The 17220-nt window shown below is 40.7% G+C and overlaps 2 protein-coding genes across 2 annotated transcripts; both read right to left on the minus strand.

Annotated features, from left to right (window-relative positions):
* Positions 1–179: 179 nt before the first annotated feature.
* frmd8 (FERM domain containing 8) lies at positions 180–11301 on the minus strand. The gene is made up of 11 exons (XM_086179273.1): positions 11070–11301; positions 9562–9659; positions 9273–9440; positions 8924–9025; positions 8071–8129; positions 7611–7777; positions 6399–6611; positions 5794–5917; positions 5511–5660; positions 3596–3818; positions 180–3502 (listed from the first exon to the last, which is right to left on the minus strand). The coding sequence occupies exons 2-11, from the start codon at positions 9650–9652 to the stop codon at positions 3390–3392; spliced, it is 1410 nt and encodes a 469-aa protein (XP_086035399.1). The 5' UTR covers positions 9653–9659; positions 11070–11301; the 3' UTR covers positions 180–3389.
* A 1217-nt stretch (positions 11302–12518) lies between these two features.
* Positions 12519–17061, minus strand: rom1a (retinal outer segment membrane protein 1a). The gene is made up of 5 exons (XM_086179274.1): positions 16896–17061; positions 16445–16678; positions 14196–14626; positions 13865–14111; positions 12519–13343 (listed from the first exon to the last, which is right to left on the minus strand). Exons 2-5 carry the CDS (start codon positions 16592–16594, stop codon positions 13128–13130), a joined length of 1044 nt encoding a protein of 347 aa, XP_086035400.1. The 5' UTR covers positions 16595–16678; positions 16896–17061; the 3' UTR covers positions 12519–13127.
* Between the last annotated feature and the right edge of the window lie 159 nt (positions 17062–17220).

A 17220-nucleotide genomic window follows, 5' to 3' on the forward strand; every position in this document is an offset into this window, starting at 1 on the left:
AGAGTATCGCGCAGTCAAGAGGATTCTCGGCCACTTGGTATATCAGAAATATTGTCATTCTACGTGTTATTCCAATTCAATTATAACGTTCATCATTTTAAAAATAATTACACTTCTTCCGATGTAAGGGGGAATCAAGACTAGAAGAATATAGCTGCAAAGGTGAGTTAGCAAAATGCAGAGAAAGGGGAAAAAACATTTTATTGGTCAACAAGAGACAAGTCTATATTGCATCTGGGACAATATTGTAACATTGGAGCAATTTTCTTCAGGTATTATTCATGATTTCCCATTAACTGAATGCCAGTTGTAGTGATTAAAACCATCAGCCACTAAAATGAGTTTGTATATGCACATGAAACAATTTCACACAGGAATAAGAAAGCATGGAATTATGTATGAGCAATATTACATTTCTCATTTTATATTCACAAAATAACAGACTACTGACATCTAGGTGAAATGATACAAGGTTTAAAGCAGTGAGGTCATAGTTGGTTTTACTGCAAAACGATAGCAAAACTTAAAAAAAAAAAAAAAAGAAAGTTGTGGAAAAGCTATGTCTCCCATCCCAGAGTGGCTGTCAACAGACAGAGGAGCTCAAAAAATGTTCAGACTAAGAACTAAAATCCAAGCTCTAGACATTATGTGGACAAGTAAGAAGCAACTCATAATGATCTCTCCAAAAATGATTCTGTGTATTATAAAATTATTTTATCAGCAGTGAGAAATGTTCAGTAATGTTGAAACGCTGCAAGCAAACATGATGAAGGAATCTTTTTGAAAACTATGTTTCAATGCCATCTTATATCAAACTTATTTTCAGTGACCATGGCTTCAGCACGTCTTAAACGTAGGAAGGGTATTAGTAAACATTCCTGTTAACAGATATTCTGAGAATTAGGCTTTTTGTGTTATTTTACAAAATAAAGTACATCAGACATATTTTGATGAGGGCAAAACTGCACCAAGCGATAAAGCAGCAACCCAGTGTCATTATACAGCGTCAGCTCACACCTGCTCGGAGAGGCAAAATGTATCTCTAATGGAAAAAGTGGGAAACACACGACAAAACTCATTTCATTTGTCAAAACCATAGAACTATCAAAATGTCTGGTTTCCGAGCACCAAAACAACCACTCAAACACAAACCTATACAAACATAAAAGGCACTTAATAGCTCTGAAAATCGACTCCTTGACAAGAAAATGTCCTATTACTTCACTTGGGTGTACAAACACTCAATTATACGAAGAGCAAATACTCTCTCATAAAAGCTAACAAACATTTAAAAAAAAAAAAAAACATCTGCAGATGTAAAGGATTTATAAAGAGTGTTAATAGTGCAGTATCACATGATGTGTTGGAATGCCTATTCTACAATGTGACATGCATAGTGTAAGTACAGTAGCAACAACGTACTGGACTGCTTCAGTTGGGTTACATACAGTAGCTGATAGAAAACATGGATATAAAAGTACAGACATTTTGCAGGTTGCATGCTCAGGAGAACCAGGAAATAGACTTGCTGCTAGCACCTCTTCAATGACCACATACGTTCCAGTTGAAGGCAGTATTACATAGAGACCTTCGCTGACGGACATTCGTGAGGTGATCTTATTAGCTAACTGCACAGCAAAGACAAATCCTGCCTGTGTCAACATCAGGCTGAAGCTGAGAGACACCTGGATGTGTGTGAGGAGAGTTTCAAGGTAGCATACTGTGTTGCAGCATGTTAGATAGGCCTGCTTTGGTGTGCCAACGACTTCCACGGTGCAGTCAGAAGTCCTTGGAAAGCTGGCCTGTGCTGTCTGAGGCACAGAAATCATTTTATATCTCGTGATCCCATTATTTTTTTTTCCAGACTTGTCATGTGATTGTGTTTGCAGGGACAACAATCAGCTTATGTAAGTAACTTTACCATCCTATTGCCATCAGAGCTGATGAAAGCCCGACACATCAGAAGTTGCGCACCGTCTTGTCCTCTATAACATGAAGTGTAATTCTGTTGATTAACGACAAACTGCAAATGTAACTTTCTTGAAAGTGGGATTCATAGCCTCTTTCCTTAACAAGCTGAAAATACCAGGGAACATGAATTATTGTAAAATTTAAATGCACGTACTTACAGGTAACTTCCACAACCCAACCAACATTCTCCCATATGGCCTCTTCCTGATCATAAATAACACCCGCTAAAAGTGACTAGTAAAACTTTTCTGAAGTAGCATCTTCACCCTGTTGACTTTCATGAGATTGAGGCACTGGCAGTGTGAAGAGGAAGAATACTGGAAGTTAGATCGCCCCTGAAAGTGTTTGTCATGCTGAGTGTCTTTGTGGTAGCTGACAGTCTCACAGAAGAGTTGTCAAATGCTGCAGTGTTCTGAGGAAGAGTTATAAAGGAACAAGTGTGAATATGCTGAAGGCCACTGCACCCGACTGGATGTCTAGTGTTACTAGAACAAAAGGCTCAAGGTTTGTCTCCACGGTTGTCTTGGTGACAGTGCACCAACAAGGTTGAAACGATGAAGCAAATTTACGTTCCTCTAATGATTACAGTCAGAGCTCAGAGAACAGGGACATGCATTGTCAAATTTGGTTGTCATGGTTGTGTGCTGTCAAAGTCCCTTGATGACATCATAGGGTTTTGCGTTTAGCACACAGTGTATGCTGAAGTCGATGAGAAGGAAACTGTCTGATCGCAGTTAACTGGATTTAGAGGGGCCACGGGGTGTGTTACGTCCCAAACCCTCTCTAACCTGCACAGAGATCTCAGTCGCTGAGGTCTGACTTTGATCTTGGGGGTCGTTTCTTGAATTTGACTTTGTTCTCAAAAGTTCTCAGTTTGACCTGATTTTAATCATCGTTCAGACGACCTCAAAGAGCATCAAAAAGAGGTAATGGCGTGTTACGCTGCGATAACGTTGAACATTTTTTGAATAACAGCTGTTAACACTGCTCAAGAGCACTGCTCAAGAGCACTGAAGGAGGTTCAGAAAGAACAGGGTTCTCTAAGGCTTGTCTCTGACCCATTCAGGCTTTTGTAAACTTCAGCCTGAAGTAGGTTCACCACATCGTCCCACAGTGCTCAGGAAATGTTACTAATTCCTTATGTTCAAATCAGTTTAACCTTGGAAGCATAACTGTTTCACATTACTGTATTTTCTTAATATACACAACTTCAAAAGATAAATATTGTCATTGTCACTCACACGTCGATCCCTTGCTTGGTCCTTTGCACACTCATTTAAAAAAAAAAAAAATATATATATATATATATATTTTTTTTTTTTTTTCTTCACTTAAATATAAGCTCAACTCAAGTCTTTCGGTTTATCTCAGTGTAAAATGTTCAGGTTTGGTCTTTGTGGAAGCCTAGGGTGGATGGTCTAACCCTGCTCCAGGCTCTCTGTCACTTGCACAGCTGAGTATGTGGTTACAGATGGCTGTCGAGTGAAGAAGGACGCAGCTCTTTTTGGCTTCAAGCGTTTGATTTCTTTCCCTGAAAGAGAAGATGGGACAAAATAAAAGTGAATCACCATAGTTTTTATGAGACGGTATTTGCATAGATGTCTGCGGTGACCAGTAGGCTCACCATTGTCCACGTAGCTGATCGTGCTAAGTGAATGGACCCGGCTGCACACCACACTGCTTTGCCTGTGCAGCATCCCACGCCGTCCTCCACGTCCATTCTTGCTGTCTTGCCCAGCGGGTGGTTGAGACAGACTCGGCTCACCATCCGTCTCAGCTGCAGCTCCTCCCTCAGACACAGATTTCAGCTCCACGCAGAACTCAATAAAACCGCTCATTAGCTCCGCCTGATCAACACAAACATGATGCAGACATCTCACTCTCTGAAGGATCAACAAATGATTACATCTTTTGTCATAACAAACATCTGTAGTTTATTTCTAGAGGTCCATTAGAGCACCAAAGCTTCATACAGCCTGCTTTGATGCCAGCATCTCTTCCATTATGTAACATCTCTTCACCATCTGCTGCCTAATCTTTTCAATCCAACAATCACTGAGCGCAGATATTACAGGTATGAGAACATTAAAATGATTCTAAATCTTTTATGGTTGCAATGCTATCTCAAGTATTATGCTCTTCTCAGTGAGCACAGCACCAGCTGCCACCAACACTGAAGTTCTCAAAAACACCAGGTGCTATTAGTCCTCTGGAGGTGGCTGCAAATCCTCTCTGCCTGTTGGAAACTTTTGAAGTGAGAAACACATGAAGGCAACTACATCTGTCACTCTCTCCAGATGTTTATTTAAGTAAGCAACATCACGAGAGGGTGTGATTCACTTCAGTGACACCAACACAGACTGCATCATCGCCGTTGCAATAAAGCTTAATATGGTAATTATTGTACCAAAGTATTATCCCTGTTTCTTCAGAAATACGTGTGGTCAAACTAGCACCTGGTAAACAGTGAATTCCATCAGCCGGCTCCTGGAGCATCTAATCAAAGCTAGATTACTATTTCAGCAAGTAAGCTGCTTAATAACAAGTCCTCATTGAGTCCCTGTTCATACAGCTAGCTAACTGGAGCAAATATACCACACAGATAAGCACCAAACTGCTTTGTTAACTCAAAGCAGGTTTTCATGAAGATATCTTTGAAAAAAATATGTCTTTCCATAGACAGTTAGCCACTCGTCCTCATAGTTCCCACTTTTGCGGTTTCTTTTGATGTGATTTGGCGCATTGTAAATAAAAGTGACTTCACTGCTCCTCCAGACTGAGATATTTATCCGTTCGATAAAGAGTGAGAGAGCTTTTTTCTGCCCAACACCCGAATTTAGTTCAGTTCAGTTTCCCAACACACAAGAAAGACTAAACAAAAGTGTGAACTAAAACAAACAAAAGCAAAAAAAAAACAAACAAACAAATCACATACACTAGAAAAGTAAGTCACTTTTTGGTGAGTTCTAGGTATTGGCGCAGTAATACTTGTAAAAATGGGACACTTTTCCCAGTTCGGGCATCCTGATTTCAACACTGAGAAACCTATTTAAGCGATCTATGGCACCAGGTGGTTGGTGGATGGCGCTTTGTGTGTTGTGTGTGTGGGGAGTGTTCAGCTCGATTGTGATATTCAGGGGGCACGTAATCAGAGCGCAAAACAAGGTGCAAAGAGGGAGGCACAAGGCACTCAATTATTCATGTGTCGCGCCAGCTAGCACCATGCTTGAAATAGGGCCCTTAAAGTCAACTCGACCAATCAGGTTGCAGACTGCTTGAACTACCAGTTGGATGAGTGATATTTGATCAGCAGCAGAGACGGTGGCAATGTCAATCAGGGCGGGTGTGTCACTCGTCAACACTTTACAATAGTAGGTGTAATGAGACACTGTCCAGTAAGTTTGCCAAAGTACATTGGTGTAAATCATTCTTACTGATAAACTAGTACAAACACGTCATAAAATACAGCGTTTTAGATTTACAAATCTTTGACCCAGATGATTAGTGAATTCAATTAAATTCTATACACATATTCCGACCTGTTTAGAGTAGATCTTTAGCAACTTGTTGACCGGGGTGCCATCTTCCTCTCCATCGAACTCAAGCCACAGAATGTGCGAATCCCCCTCCTCCTCAGGGTAGCTGTGGTCCCAGGAGAGCTCATTGAAATGCAGGCCAAGCAACACATGCTGGAGAAGAACAGAAATCCAGACAGACTTGAAGAGAAATTCAAACTGGTTTCATCATGTCTGCATTTCAGTGAAAACTTTCGTTCTGTTGCACTTTCACAAAGCTGTTTAGTCAAGAGTATCCAGCACTCACCTTCTCTTTGACATCCATCACATACACGCCATCCAAGCAGATCCCGACGCTGACAGCTTTGCGTTTTCCCCTTTGGAGGATTCCTTGCACTGGCTTGTCAATCTCCCCAAAGAAGAAAGCACTCCTGTTTGCACAATTGATTAAGTTATCTAAATTATTTGCAACATTCTAAGAAAATATTACAAGTTCTCTGTTACAAACAGATTATCCATCCATCCATACATCCATTTTCTACTGCTTATCCTGTTAAGGGTCGCAGGGGTTGGAGCCTATCCTATGGGCGAGAGGCAGGGTTCACCCTGGACAGGTCACCAGTCCATCACAGGACCAACATAGAGACAGACAACCATTCACTCTCACAGTCACACCTACAGTCAATTTAGAGTATCAATCAGCCTCGTCCCCTCTTGATGTCTTTGGACTGTGGGAGGAAGCTGGAGTACCAGAGAGAACCCACACAGGAACAGGGAGAACATGGAGACTACACACAGAAAGACCCCGTGCTCAAACCAAGAACCTTCTTGCTGTGAGGCGACAGTGCTGACCACTGCACCACCGTGCCGCCACAAACAGATTCTATTTTGGGCAATTACACTAGTTCCTACCCATAGTAAGGCAGAGTGTGACATGTGTTGAGGTATTGATGTAGGAGCTCTAAGGGAGAAGTTCCAGCAGCTGATGTGTTGATCTTCCTGTACTCCTCCTGGAGGTTCTGCTCCAGCCCTGCCTGACGGCTCGACTTTCCTCTCAGGGTGGAGAACAAACCTCCACCACCCATGGCAACATGTGCAGGCAGGAAAGACGACAGCTTCTTTTCTCTGTGGAATACAGATGAGAGAGTATGTCAAATATTACAGAAGCACATGTAAGAAACAGCTAAGACTTTAATATGAGGAGACATATTCAGTGCATGTCAGCTGGCTCATTGGGTTTCATGGAATCCTCTTGTCCCATTGCAGTCTTTCTGACTCATATATGGGAAACATGTCAGACCTTCTCCCGCCCTTGGTAACATTAACTGTCCCATGGACTGAGCAATACAGCTCCACAGTCGGATGTCTGAATTTCAGCAAGATCAGAGATATAATCCTGTAATGTTATTTTATTCCTTTCTCTGAGAAAACCTGCAACGAATGCAGCGAATGTGGAGTATAAGCGACTTATCAATAAGCTCAGCGTTCCAACACGACGCTCTTCTGGCGAGCAGTCACAGTCACTTGTTAGTATCATTGTCTCGGCAATAACTTAGGTGAAGGGGCAAATTTCAACAAAGTTTCTCCAGAATTATTGAGTTCTTTTTCTATCCATATAATCACAATCAACTATCAAAAGGCTTTACAGAAAAAAAAAAAGCAACAAACACCACAGACTGTACTCGTCTAATCAAAATCGAACCATGTTGTGCATTCTTGCACTCGGCACTTACCAACAAGTGATTGAATAACACTGACTGCAGTGGCACAAGATGACAGTTGTCAGCATAAAAAGCGAAGCCTACTCAAAGAAAAGAAGCACTGTTGACCTTTTTTCAGAATGCCGGTGGATTTTCATTAAATTGCCACTTGTTGTCACTGATTGTGATGAAGGACTTGGAGCGGCTCCATCTACCATTTGGCCTTTAGAACATGTGGGTTGAGGGATGTGAGAGTGGTTGTGGTGCTATTAAACTGCAGCGAAGTGCTTTCACATCATTTGAAAACAAAAATCGTCAACAGCAGGGCCACGACACAGATGATTTGATTTCTAAAGGGCAAACTAAAAGGAGTTAACTGTGAACTCCATACATTTAAGGGAGGGCTAGATCACCCTGATCTTACCGTATTGTAGTAGTCAACTTTTGGCCGTCAAGATCAGTTCCCTCTTCAAGAGCCAAGGACAAGGCTCCGAGACTGGTCCAGTGCTCGGGATCGCAGGGGTACCGGCCTGTGAGGATGTTGCTCCTGGCCTCCTCGTACAGAAGCCTCAGCACTGCTTCATCTGCTATCTACTCATTTGACAACAGTGAAAAAGCAGTTAGCACTAAAATCAGCTCAAGAGTGAAAACTCTCTGAATAAAAAAGGAATCAAATTTTTTTTAGGCCAAAAATCCTGATGAAGCCAGTTTCACTGAAAGTTCTCGTTCAGGAAAAAAAACAACTAAATTAGTCACTGGAGCCTAATGAGTGCTTTGTGAGAAAATTAGTTTCTTAACCTAGACCTTTATTACATTGAAAAGGTGTCTTCATAATACACACATTTCATGAATGTTTTTGTGGGGAATAAAGTACTTAATAATACCTGCAGCTCTTTCGATCTGGGATAAAACACATTGCGACGGTACTGGAGACACGGTTCATCTGAGGTAAAAGCAGAACACAGTGAGTGAAGGGGGGGGGGGTGTATTTCCTGATTACACACTCATTAGACAGAGTGGAGGAGGAGTGAGGGTAGAAGAGGGGTAAAAGCAACACTAACACTCAAGCACCCCCAAACCCACGCCGCATCATTGTCATGTACTGTGAGTGGGAGCCCTCCCAACACCATTCTGTAAAGCATTTTGCTACATGTCACCAGTTCTTTGACATCTCAGGACTGAAAGCTGCAGCCGCATCACAAACAAACACGTGAGCTGCTCAACTTTGACGGGCAGAGTGATGACAAACAACACCAGAATCTGACTCAGTGCCTGACACCTCACTTCTCCAGAAGTCCAGCATGGGTGACAATTTTTGACAAAGCCATTACAAAATTGAAATTTTTTGTAAGATTCATTGTGTCATGTCAGTTCTGTACTCTTATATCTTACTTGACTGAAAAATTATGTTCTCTTCTGCATTTGTCAATCGGGTTTTCTGTACATTGTCACACATACACACTTCATCATAAGAGTTGCTGTCACCTTCCATTGTGATATCAGAGGAATTATAATACATGCGAAGGCAAAGCATCGAAATGTCACAAAATATGAGCATACTGGTAATGTGTTTGCAGCGCATCTGCTTCATATTATAATACATTATAAATGTTAGTCACCCCTCCAATAATGCACAGTACATGTTTTTCAATAGTTAATCCTATCTGACTAAATGTTATTCCTGAGCTGGTTTAATTAATAGGTTTAAACACACATTATACACACAATAACTCACACCTTGAGAAATGTCTTCCTCTGAGGCCTCAGTGAAACGATACAGCAAGTCTTGCCACTGCCGACACAGTTTGTAGGGTTGATGTCTGGACTTTAACTGCAATTCTAAGGAGTGAAGAGTGGGTGAAGACAAGGCCACAATGTAAAATTAATTCATTTTTAGCTCCCGACCTTATTTTCATACTAAAACAAGATTGTTTTATTTAGCAAATAACCCTCATGCTATCAGAAAGGACTACAAGATTTTACAATCATGTAGAAATTCTGGACATTCACATCAACAAGGCGATTCTCTGAGCCATTAAAGCTGGATTTCACAGCATTGATGGGTGTAAAAAGTGAAGGCTTGTACCAAGCAGAGGAGAGGACAGCCAGAAAGCAAAGGCATCCTGCGCAGATTCAGGAATATGGAGAGCCTCACGGACGGTTCGGCACAACTCCTGCACGGTGACACTGCCAAGCCCTTCTACTGACAAGTGTACCGCACTGTCACCAAACAGGTATATGAGCACATCTTGAGCTGAGAGATGAACACATGAAAAAGAAGCAACACATTGAAAAGAAATAGGACAAGGGCAAATAAATGTGCATTGAAGTGTTTTTCATTGTTGACAAGTATAATTCCTATTTAATGCACTTACCACGGGACAGTGTTGCAGACGATGCAACACTTCCTCTTTGCGACTGATCATCTGATGAATCTGGAGGAAAGTTGCACTCGTCTCCTTCCATTGCTAATCTAAAACACAATAACTCTGTCACTACATACAATACATACAGCAACATAATATGTATACATGACCCAAATTTCAGAGTACAGAAATGAGTTAAGCCATTCACACAATGGCAGCCATACATGGCGGTAAAATGTATTAGAAACTAAATCTATCTTACTTTATAATTTCACTTCAGTGTGTCCCCACAATTTGCAGTTATAACTTGGGATGTTTTACTTGTCTGTCATGAACAAATTAAAATGAACCTGACCAAAATCATGACCAATGAACTGCGAAACCCTGGGCTTGGTGAACCCTTGGGTGTTTAGAATATCTTTATGTGAGGTGGTTGACAAAGACAAGCATAAAAACTTCACACCTCATATAGATAGATAGATAGAGAGAGCGCGAGAGAGAGATCTTTTTTCATATAGGGATGAAACCCAAAAATTCATATTTACAATGATAATGTGAGCAACATGTCTCAACTCCCCCTTAAGTGGCCCTGCAGCCAACATTATTCATACTTCCTGAAAGACTTGTGTGGTGGCAGAAGAAACAGAATAAACAAGATTCTGGTTACACAATTGTGGTCTTCAAGTAAGACAGTGTTTAAAAAAAAAAGAAAAAAAAAGTATTTGTATGTCGAAGTACAACCTCAGGACTTCTTGAAACCTAAATTTATCAACAACCAGAGTGGCGGTGAAGGGTTACATATGGTGCTCATCATATATTTCACTTCATAGTCATTAGTCTGGTGTATCTGTGGTAACTGCCAAGGATGATGAGTCCTCCCTCTCTTAATTAACCTCTTCTCGTCATGTTATAAAAAAGCCCTCGTGTTTAACGAGCAAACAATGTTCATAAAGACATGTGTCAGGGTACAAAGGACACCAGCACCACCATGCGGTTTCAGAATGGACACTATTACAGTCATTCCAGCCGACTTCAACCTGTTGAGATTTAATTATCGTTTAGATTCACCATGTCAATACTTGTCACCATGAGTACGGAATTTAATAGGGTCTGACAATAGGTATTAAGCTCTATGGGGGGTAGAATGTTAAGGAAAAGACATTACCGAGATACAATGACGTCTTCCAGTTCGAGAGGGGAAGGCTGGCTTACCAAATGTGACTGAATTGTCCTATACATGCCCAAACAAACACAAACAATGGCTGACATGTTCAACTTAACCATTCAAAACCACTCCATAATTTCGTTAGCCGAAAGCCAAGGGAAGCTACCATGTTAGCCATTGTCAACTCTTGTCGCTCTCGGTTTAGCCATAACGCTGACACATCTTAGTTGTCATCTGATAAAGTTTTGGGCACTTTAATTTAACTAGCTTGTTGACAGTTAGGTGTTCGTGGTTAGTTTTGGCATTCAGTAATTAGCAAGTGAGGGACAAAATGTCTCTCTTGTCGACCTACCTGCCAATTCGGGTGAAACACCGTCCACTTTCTACTTGTTCTTTGTCTGCAGTGCTAGTACTTGAGTAATAGTGCAGCTAAATTCATAGGTAACGCGATCGAATAGTCCCGGTTGACTTCTATCTCTGGTTAGTCACGGCTAGCCTGTCGTCTAAAACTAGCTTTCCGGGCAGCTGCTACTGAACCAGACTACGGAGCAACAAATGACTCGCTAATTCTGAACCACTCTTTACTGGGCGTGACAACCGAGCTGAATAAACTCAAACAAATGATGCTGATGTCTTCATGGGTTAGACATTAACGTAACTAAGAGCAAACTCCAAACCATACGTATCCGGGGATCATCTGAACTGACTAAATGACTGTATACGGTTTTGAACGATTCAAAATGAAAAAGATTTGTTCAAAAAGTAGGATCCCGAGCATGAGAAAATAACAAGTTTTACGTTCAAGAACGTGACATCATTGCGTCACTTCATGAAAACGTTACCGCAACTGTAATTACGCGGGTAGCGCGGTCATTTTGTTGTTGTTGTTGTTGTTGTTTTTTTGCTGTTCGTTATTGAGCTAACGTTACACCATAAATACATCTCATCACTGTGAATGAAATTGTATTTAACTAAGTTAAATGTGTTTTATAATGTTAATTATATATTTCTCGTCCCTTGTCACCTCAGTCCACCGTGTTTGGTACCAGTTCTGAGCCATATTCAAAGCCCGTAGGTCTTGTTTAGCCCTATGCTCAATTTAACAACTTTGTATAGGTGTTTTGAGTACATATCAACATCCTGTTTGTAATAAATAGCCAACATGCAAGGTGACAATCTGTTTGGGATGTAAGACCCCAAAATGGCCAACGCTAAATTTGAATGAAGAGGTTCACAGTCATGTTTTAAAAAGAGCTTTTTAATGAAGCAATACAATCAGGCTACGATTGTATAGATTCCTGTAACGATCAAATAGTCCCATAATGAAATAATAATTCAAAGGAAAAAGAAGTGGTGGAATATTGCCCATAACTACATAAGAAAACGTTTTGTTCAAAGAGCCAACAAAATGAAATCTTAATGTATTTCTTAAAATGTATATTAATTCAATCAGTGTTTAGAGTTTTGTAAACAGACTAAGCCCTTGCATGGAGGGATCATTTGGCATCCACCTGACGCAGGTGTTAAACTGCCAGGCCAGCAGGCTGAGTATTAACAAACAAGATTAACAGCTTTAACAAAGGTGTCAGAATAGAGGACACACTTGACGGCTTTCACTGCATTATGCACGTCGATTAATCAATCTTACTAATCCCTTTCCTGTCACTCAGGGAGAGCAAAGACAAAGTGTTGAAATTTGCATCCTGGAGTAATTGCAATACAGGGTGACATATCAAATATGTATATAAATTCTGTATTCATTGTACACATGTAGCAAAAAGAAGAAATTCCACACAATAAGGCAATTAGTACCTTCAAATTTTAATAAATCATAATGATAGTCCTGTTGTGCAACTGAGCATTGTGCTTCATGTCTCTCTACACTGCTTCAGATTCACTGTTTGTCCACTGATTAGTGTTTTTTTTTTTAATTGCTTTTGACACAAACATGAATCATTAGAATGCAATTAGCAATGCAAATTACATTAAACAGCATGAAACGATTCTGTGTGTTTCTGGAAATGTAAACAAACATTAACGATGCTATGGGTTGGAAAATCAAGAGGAGAATGAATTGATGTAATATAAATATGCCATTTTGAGTAGTTTCATCTCAGTGAGTATCAATTATGTCAAAAACATCAGAAATCCTGGGTGTTTACTCACTTCTGTGGTAATGTTGCTGGTGTCACGATACAGTATCAATAGAGACGTTTGAGATTTGAATGGAAAAATACAGTAACGTGATGATGACTTCACTTGTGGTCATTTGGAAATAAAAAAAAAGTACTATCCCTTAATCAGTGAATCTCATATAAATGCGTAATTTGTGTTCTTTTTAAAATTTTAAACATCATCATTTGCCCTCTCTGTGTAAAAATTATTTACATATTTGTACATTATTGCTAGTTTAGGCAGTAGCTTGGGTGGCTCCTTGTGCAGGAGTGCCCTCCTCCACTTGGTTTGTAAGCAGGAGGAACTTCAGCACCGGGTCTAGGTACTCCATGATAGTTTCTTTCACTCCTTTCTCAAGCAAGTATCCTTCTGTTTCGATTTCAGTGTTTTCCTTCCCTGCCACTGCCTCCATGGAGGTCTGCAGGAACCGCAGGCTCACCAGCACAGAACCCTGGTAACAGAGAGATAAGTAGGAGTTAGCGTCCATCACAGAGCAGTGAGGAATCCACAAGAACTTCCAAATGGAGTTGATATTGAAATCAACAGCACGAGTCCCACGTTGAAAATAGAAAAAAAAAAAGAAGTCCTGTTGAGTGTATTTGTCCAATTCTTGTCCAAAAAAAAATCTCGCTACAGAAAAAACAAGCACGTAGTCAAATAAAGGGCTTGTTTCTAAGATGATAACACCATTATTACAAGTGAAAAAATCGTCAGCATGATGTTGCTGCTTGATGCGTAAGTAGTTTCCTTCTTACATTTAGTGTAACAACATTCTGAGAAGGTATTACAAGCACACTTGGCAAGACCCTGGTTTTTGCAGTGTGCGGCAGATGGATGAACAGTATACAACTGCATAAAGTGCTTTTTTTAGCTTTGAAATTAGCCTTGCAGGACTCCTACTGCTGTGTATGCACTGTCCTGTTTCACCGAAGGACTGTCAATCATTACAGCGGCACCATACTTGTAGTTTACCTGTAAGAGGAAGACCGAAAGCACACCGGCCCCGATGGTGTTCATTAGGCCCATGTAGTAGTTGACCAGCGCCTCTCTGCAGCCTCTCAGATAAATGTTGAGCTCCTCAGTCTGATATTCATAGTTATAGTGAGCTGAGTTGTTGGTGAGATGATACTGGATGCATGGTCGAGGAGAACTGGGGTTGCAGCAACTGAAAGGAACTCCATCTACCAGGTAGCGGCCGTCCACGTTGCTCTTGATGCGGCTGAAGATACAAATGAAAGTGTCACGTTACTTGGTGGTTTCTTTTTTTCTGAACACATTCAAAGATGTGAAACTCAGTGCTTACTCTTTCACTTCTTTAGAGTTGAAATCAAGGTAGCGGTTGCTGATCCACTGGACCTCAAACCAGTCCCTGAAATCATTGTTGCCACAGCACTGGAACTCCATCTGCAGGCGGTCAATATTCTGCTTCTGGAAGCAGCGGCCGGGGGTGTCTGTGTCTTTGTAGAAGCGGATGCCATTCCTCAGGCCCACCTTCAGAGAAGACTCTAGGCTGCCCTTCATTGCATAGCTCATGATGACAGCTAGCAGCATGAGGACAGTGAAGAAACAAGAGACAGCAAAATAGGGCTTCAAGAAGCTCTTCCAGCGAGGAAATCGTCCGGCATCCAGGGCGTCCTGACAGATCTTTGAGGCAAAGTAGTTGATGCCCAAAGACGCCAGACCCACAATCATGAGGGTATTGGGCACAATATGTATGTCTGTGTTATCCATTACCTGGAAGTAATTCACACAATAATGTCGTGAGTATAAACTCCATCGGTTTTCAACAGAAATACATCAAACTTAATATGCTTACTTACAAGACATTATTTATTTATTTCACTGGAAACACAAACCGTTCACCAGCTTTTTTTAAACTTTATTTCACCTTCTGGTATGAATTAAACATTTAGCAATTGAATTATTAAAATCAGCTTGAATTTACAATCTTTAATTAAAATCCAAGTTCAGTCAGCTTCAGTAATGCAAACAGGATGTGCGCACTGTCAATGAGCCTTGAGAGATTCAACAGAACCGCTGGAGAAGATTTTTTTTTTCATGTTTTCATAAATAAATAAAAAACCTGTCAGTAAAAATCTCAGTAACAAACAGTCATAATTAAGCCTGCTGATTCATCTCTCTCACTGTGTTCATTCCCAAAGACATATATATTCACTTTCAACTTTAAAAGGCAATGAAGTTATGCACTAATAAACTAAAACATGATATGTTGGAGCCTCCTTTCCATATCTGATATTTTGCACTTCATGTTAAGAATAACTTCCCACCTGTGGAATCGAATGCGGTTTGATGGCATACTTCCATTCAGGATGAGACCTGGATTTTTATATTGATTCATAGACAGAAATAGACTGTGACAGCACCGCTATGAAGAAACATATCGTCAGCTTCTTAAAATAATTGCCTAAGTCATTTTTTGACAAAAATCCTTTTGCTTAAATCAACTCTTTATGGTGTTTTGTCTCCAGTTTTTTGCGTTTTCTGAAAAAAAAAACTTGAAAAATGACTTTGGGGATTATTCAGTGAAGGTGATGATATTTGATTTGAAAACAGGGTATATGGTAGAAAAAAAATACATAGGGGTAGTTAATGATTCAAAGTTGTGATGACAACCTTTAGAAATCAGGATTAAGGTGATTAGTACTGACGAGAGAGCCTGCTTTATTAGATGATGACTCAGGGGCTGAGGTGGGTCACAGGTGTGTTCAGCTGTCAGTCTCCATGTAACAAGGACACTGGTTTGACAGTACGATCCTTGGAAGATGCATTTAACTCACTGCAATTTTCTTGCTCATTCACAGGAGGAAAAAAAATGGTCCTAAAAGGTTGAAAACTCAAGTGTACTTTATGTTACTCGTGTCCCTGAATGTGCCTCTGTCAATACACATTTACAATGTAACTTAAGAGTTTGGAGCCATTATTCACACTCTGTGTGTTATCTCTACAGCCAAAGTTTCTACAGGTTCATTGATGATAAGGAATTTCATCTGCTATCCTTTGTTTTAACTTTCTTGGTCTTATTCTCATAATTCGTCTGTAAGAATAAGAGCTGATCTGACCCTTGGCCTTGACCTGCGTCTGGGAGTGAACCTGCAGGTGTCTTCAATGAGTTCTTTGTTGATCTTAACTCTGTTGCTAGAACAGCTTCTAATAGCGGAGCTGACACTCAAAGCGCCAGCGATGTCCATGCGAGTGACTGTGCTCAGATTACGTGAAGGTCACATCTGATATTACTGATAGTACCCAACAATACAAGTGCGACTGTATATGAAGGAAGGAGATCAGATGTTCTGGGGGAGCTGACTCAACCTCACACAAAGTTCTTCTGCTATTGATTTCCTCCCCAACTTCCAAAAATGAAGTTTCTGTTATACTGAGCCTTACTTTTATCAATTTCAATGATATGTTAATACACAGTGGTGTCTTAACTGTGAAAGGAACCAAAAGAAAACCACAAAAAAACACAACAAATAACAGTGATGCTTTGTAAATGTTCTAAGCATCAACTTTGTAAAAAAAACTAGAAAGTACCTCTGCCCTCCTGCGGAGCTCTGTCTTGAGGATGCATCCCAGGGTGAAGGTGATAGCCCCTGCCACTGTGGCACACCAGGACAGGAGCCACAGTCCTTGGGCTAACTTTACCCTTTTCTGAAAGGGGAACTTCATCTTCATCACCACCATGGTTGCAGCAAGGGGCTCAGAGACTCACCGGGGGAATAGGGGAAGGAGAGCGACGAGGCGAAGGGGGACGATGCTGTTCTTTGTCTGGGAGAAAAGAAGAGGCAGGATGATAAAACTCGATTTGGAAAAGATGCCAGTGGCAACAAAACACATGTTAAAAAAGGCTAAGAGGAATGTGAGAACACATTTTCATCACAAGATTCGAAAAAAGTTTAGATACGAGCACAAAATCCTCCAAGAATAAAGTTTAAAAACTTTAAAAATCTCCAATTAAACAGATGTTAGTGCATCCAAAGTTCACCTTATTTGTTTCCCCAAAAAGTGCAGAAAAAAGTCTAGTTATCACCAGCGGCCACTGTGTACCTTCCAGAGTGACACTCGTGGATTTGGCAAACCTGGATGCTGGGTGCGTCTTACCCCTAATGCCTGCCTATCCTATTAAACTGCTCCTAGAATTCAGGCCATTGTCTGCTCAGCACCCATCACTGGTCATACAGACCAACATGAATGACAACCCAAATTAAATCTGACAGGGAGACGCATATAATGAGGCATTAACTGTGTTACAGGGATCCTGATGACACTTTCAATCGCACACTTACACTGGAAAAAAAAAGATTCAAATG

Source organism: Aulostomus chinensis, chromosome 15, assembly GCF_037954235.1.
Source record: "Aulostomus chinensis isolate RoL2024-O1b breed Wild chromosome 15, RoL_Achi_v1.0, whole genome shotgun sequence".
Classification (NCBI taxonomy): Eukaryota; Metazoa; Chordata; class Actinopteri; order Syngnathiformes; family Aulostomidae; genus Aulostomus; species Aulostomus chinensis.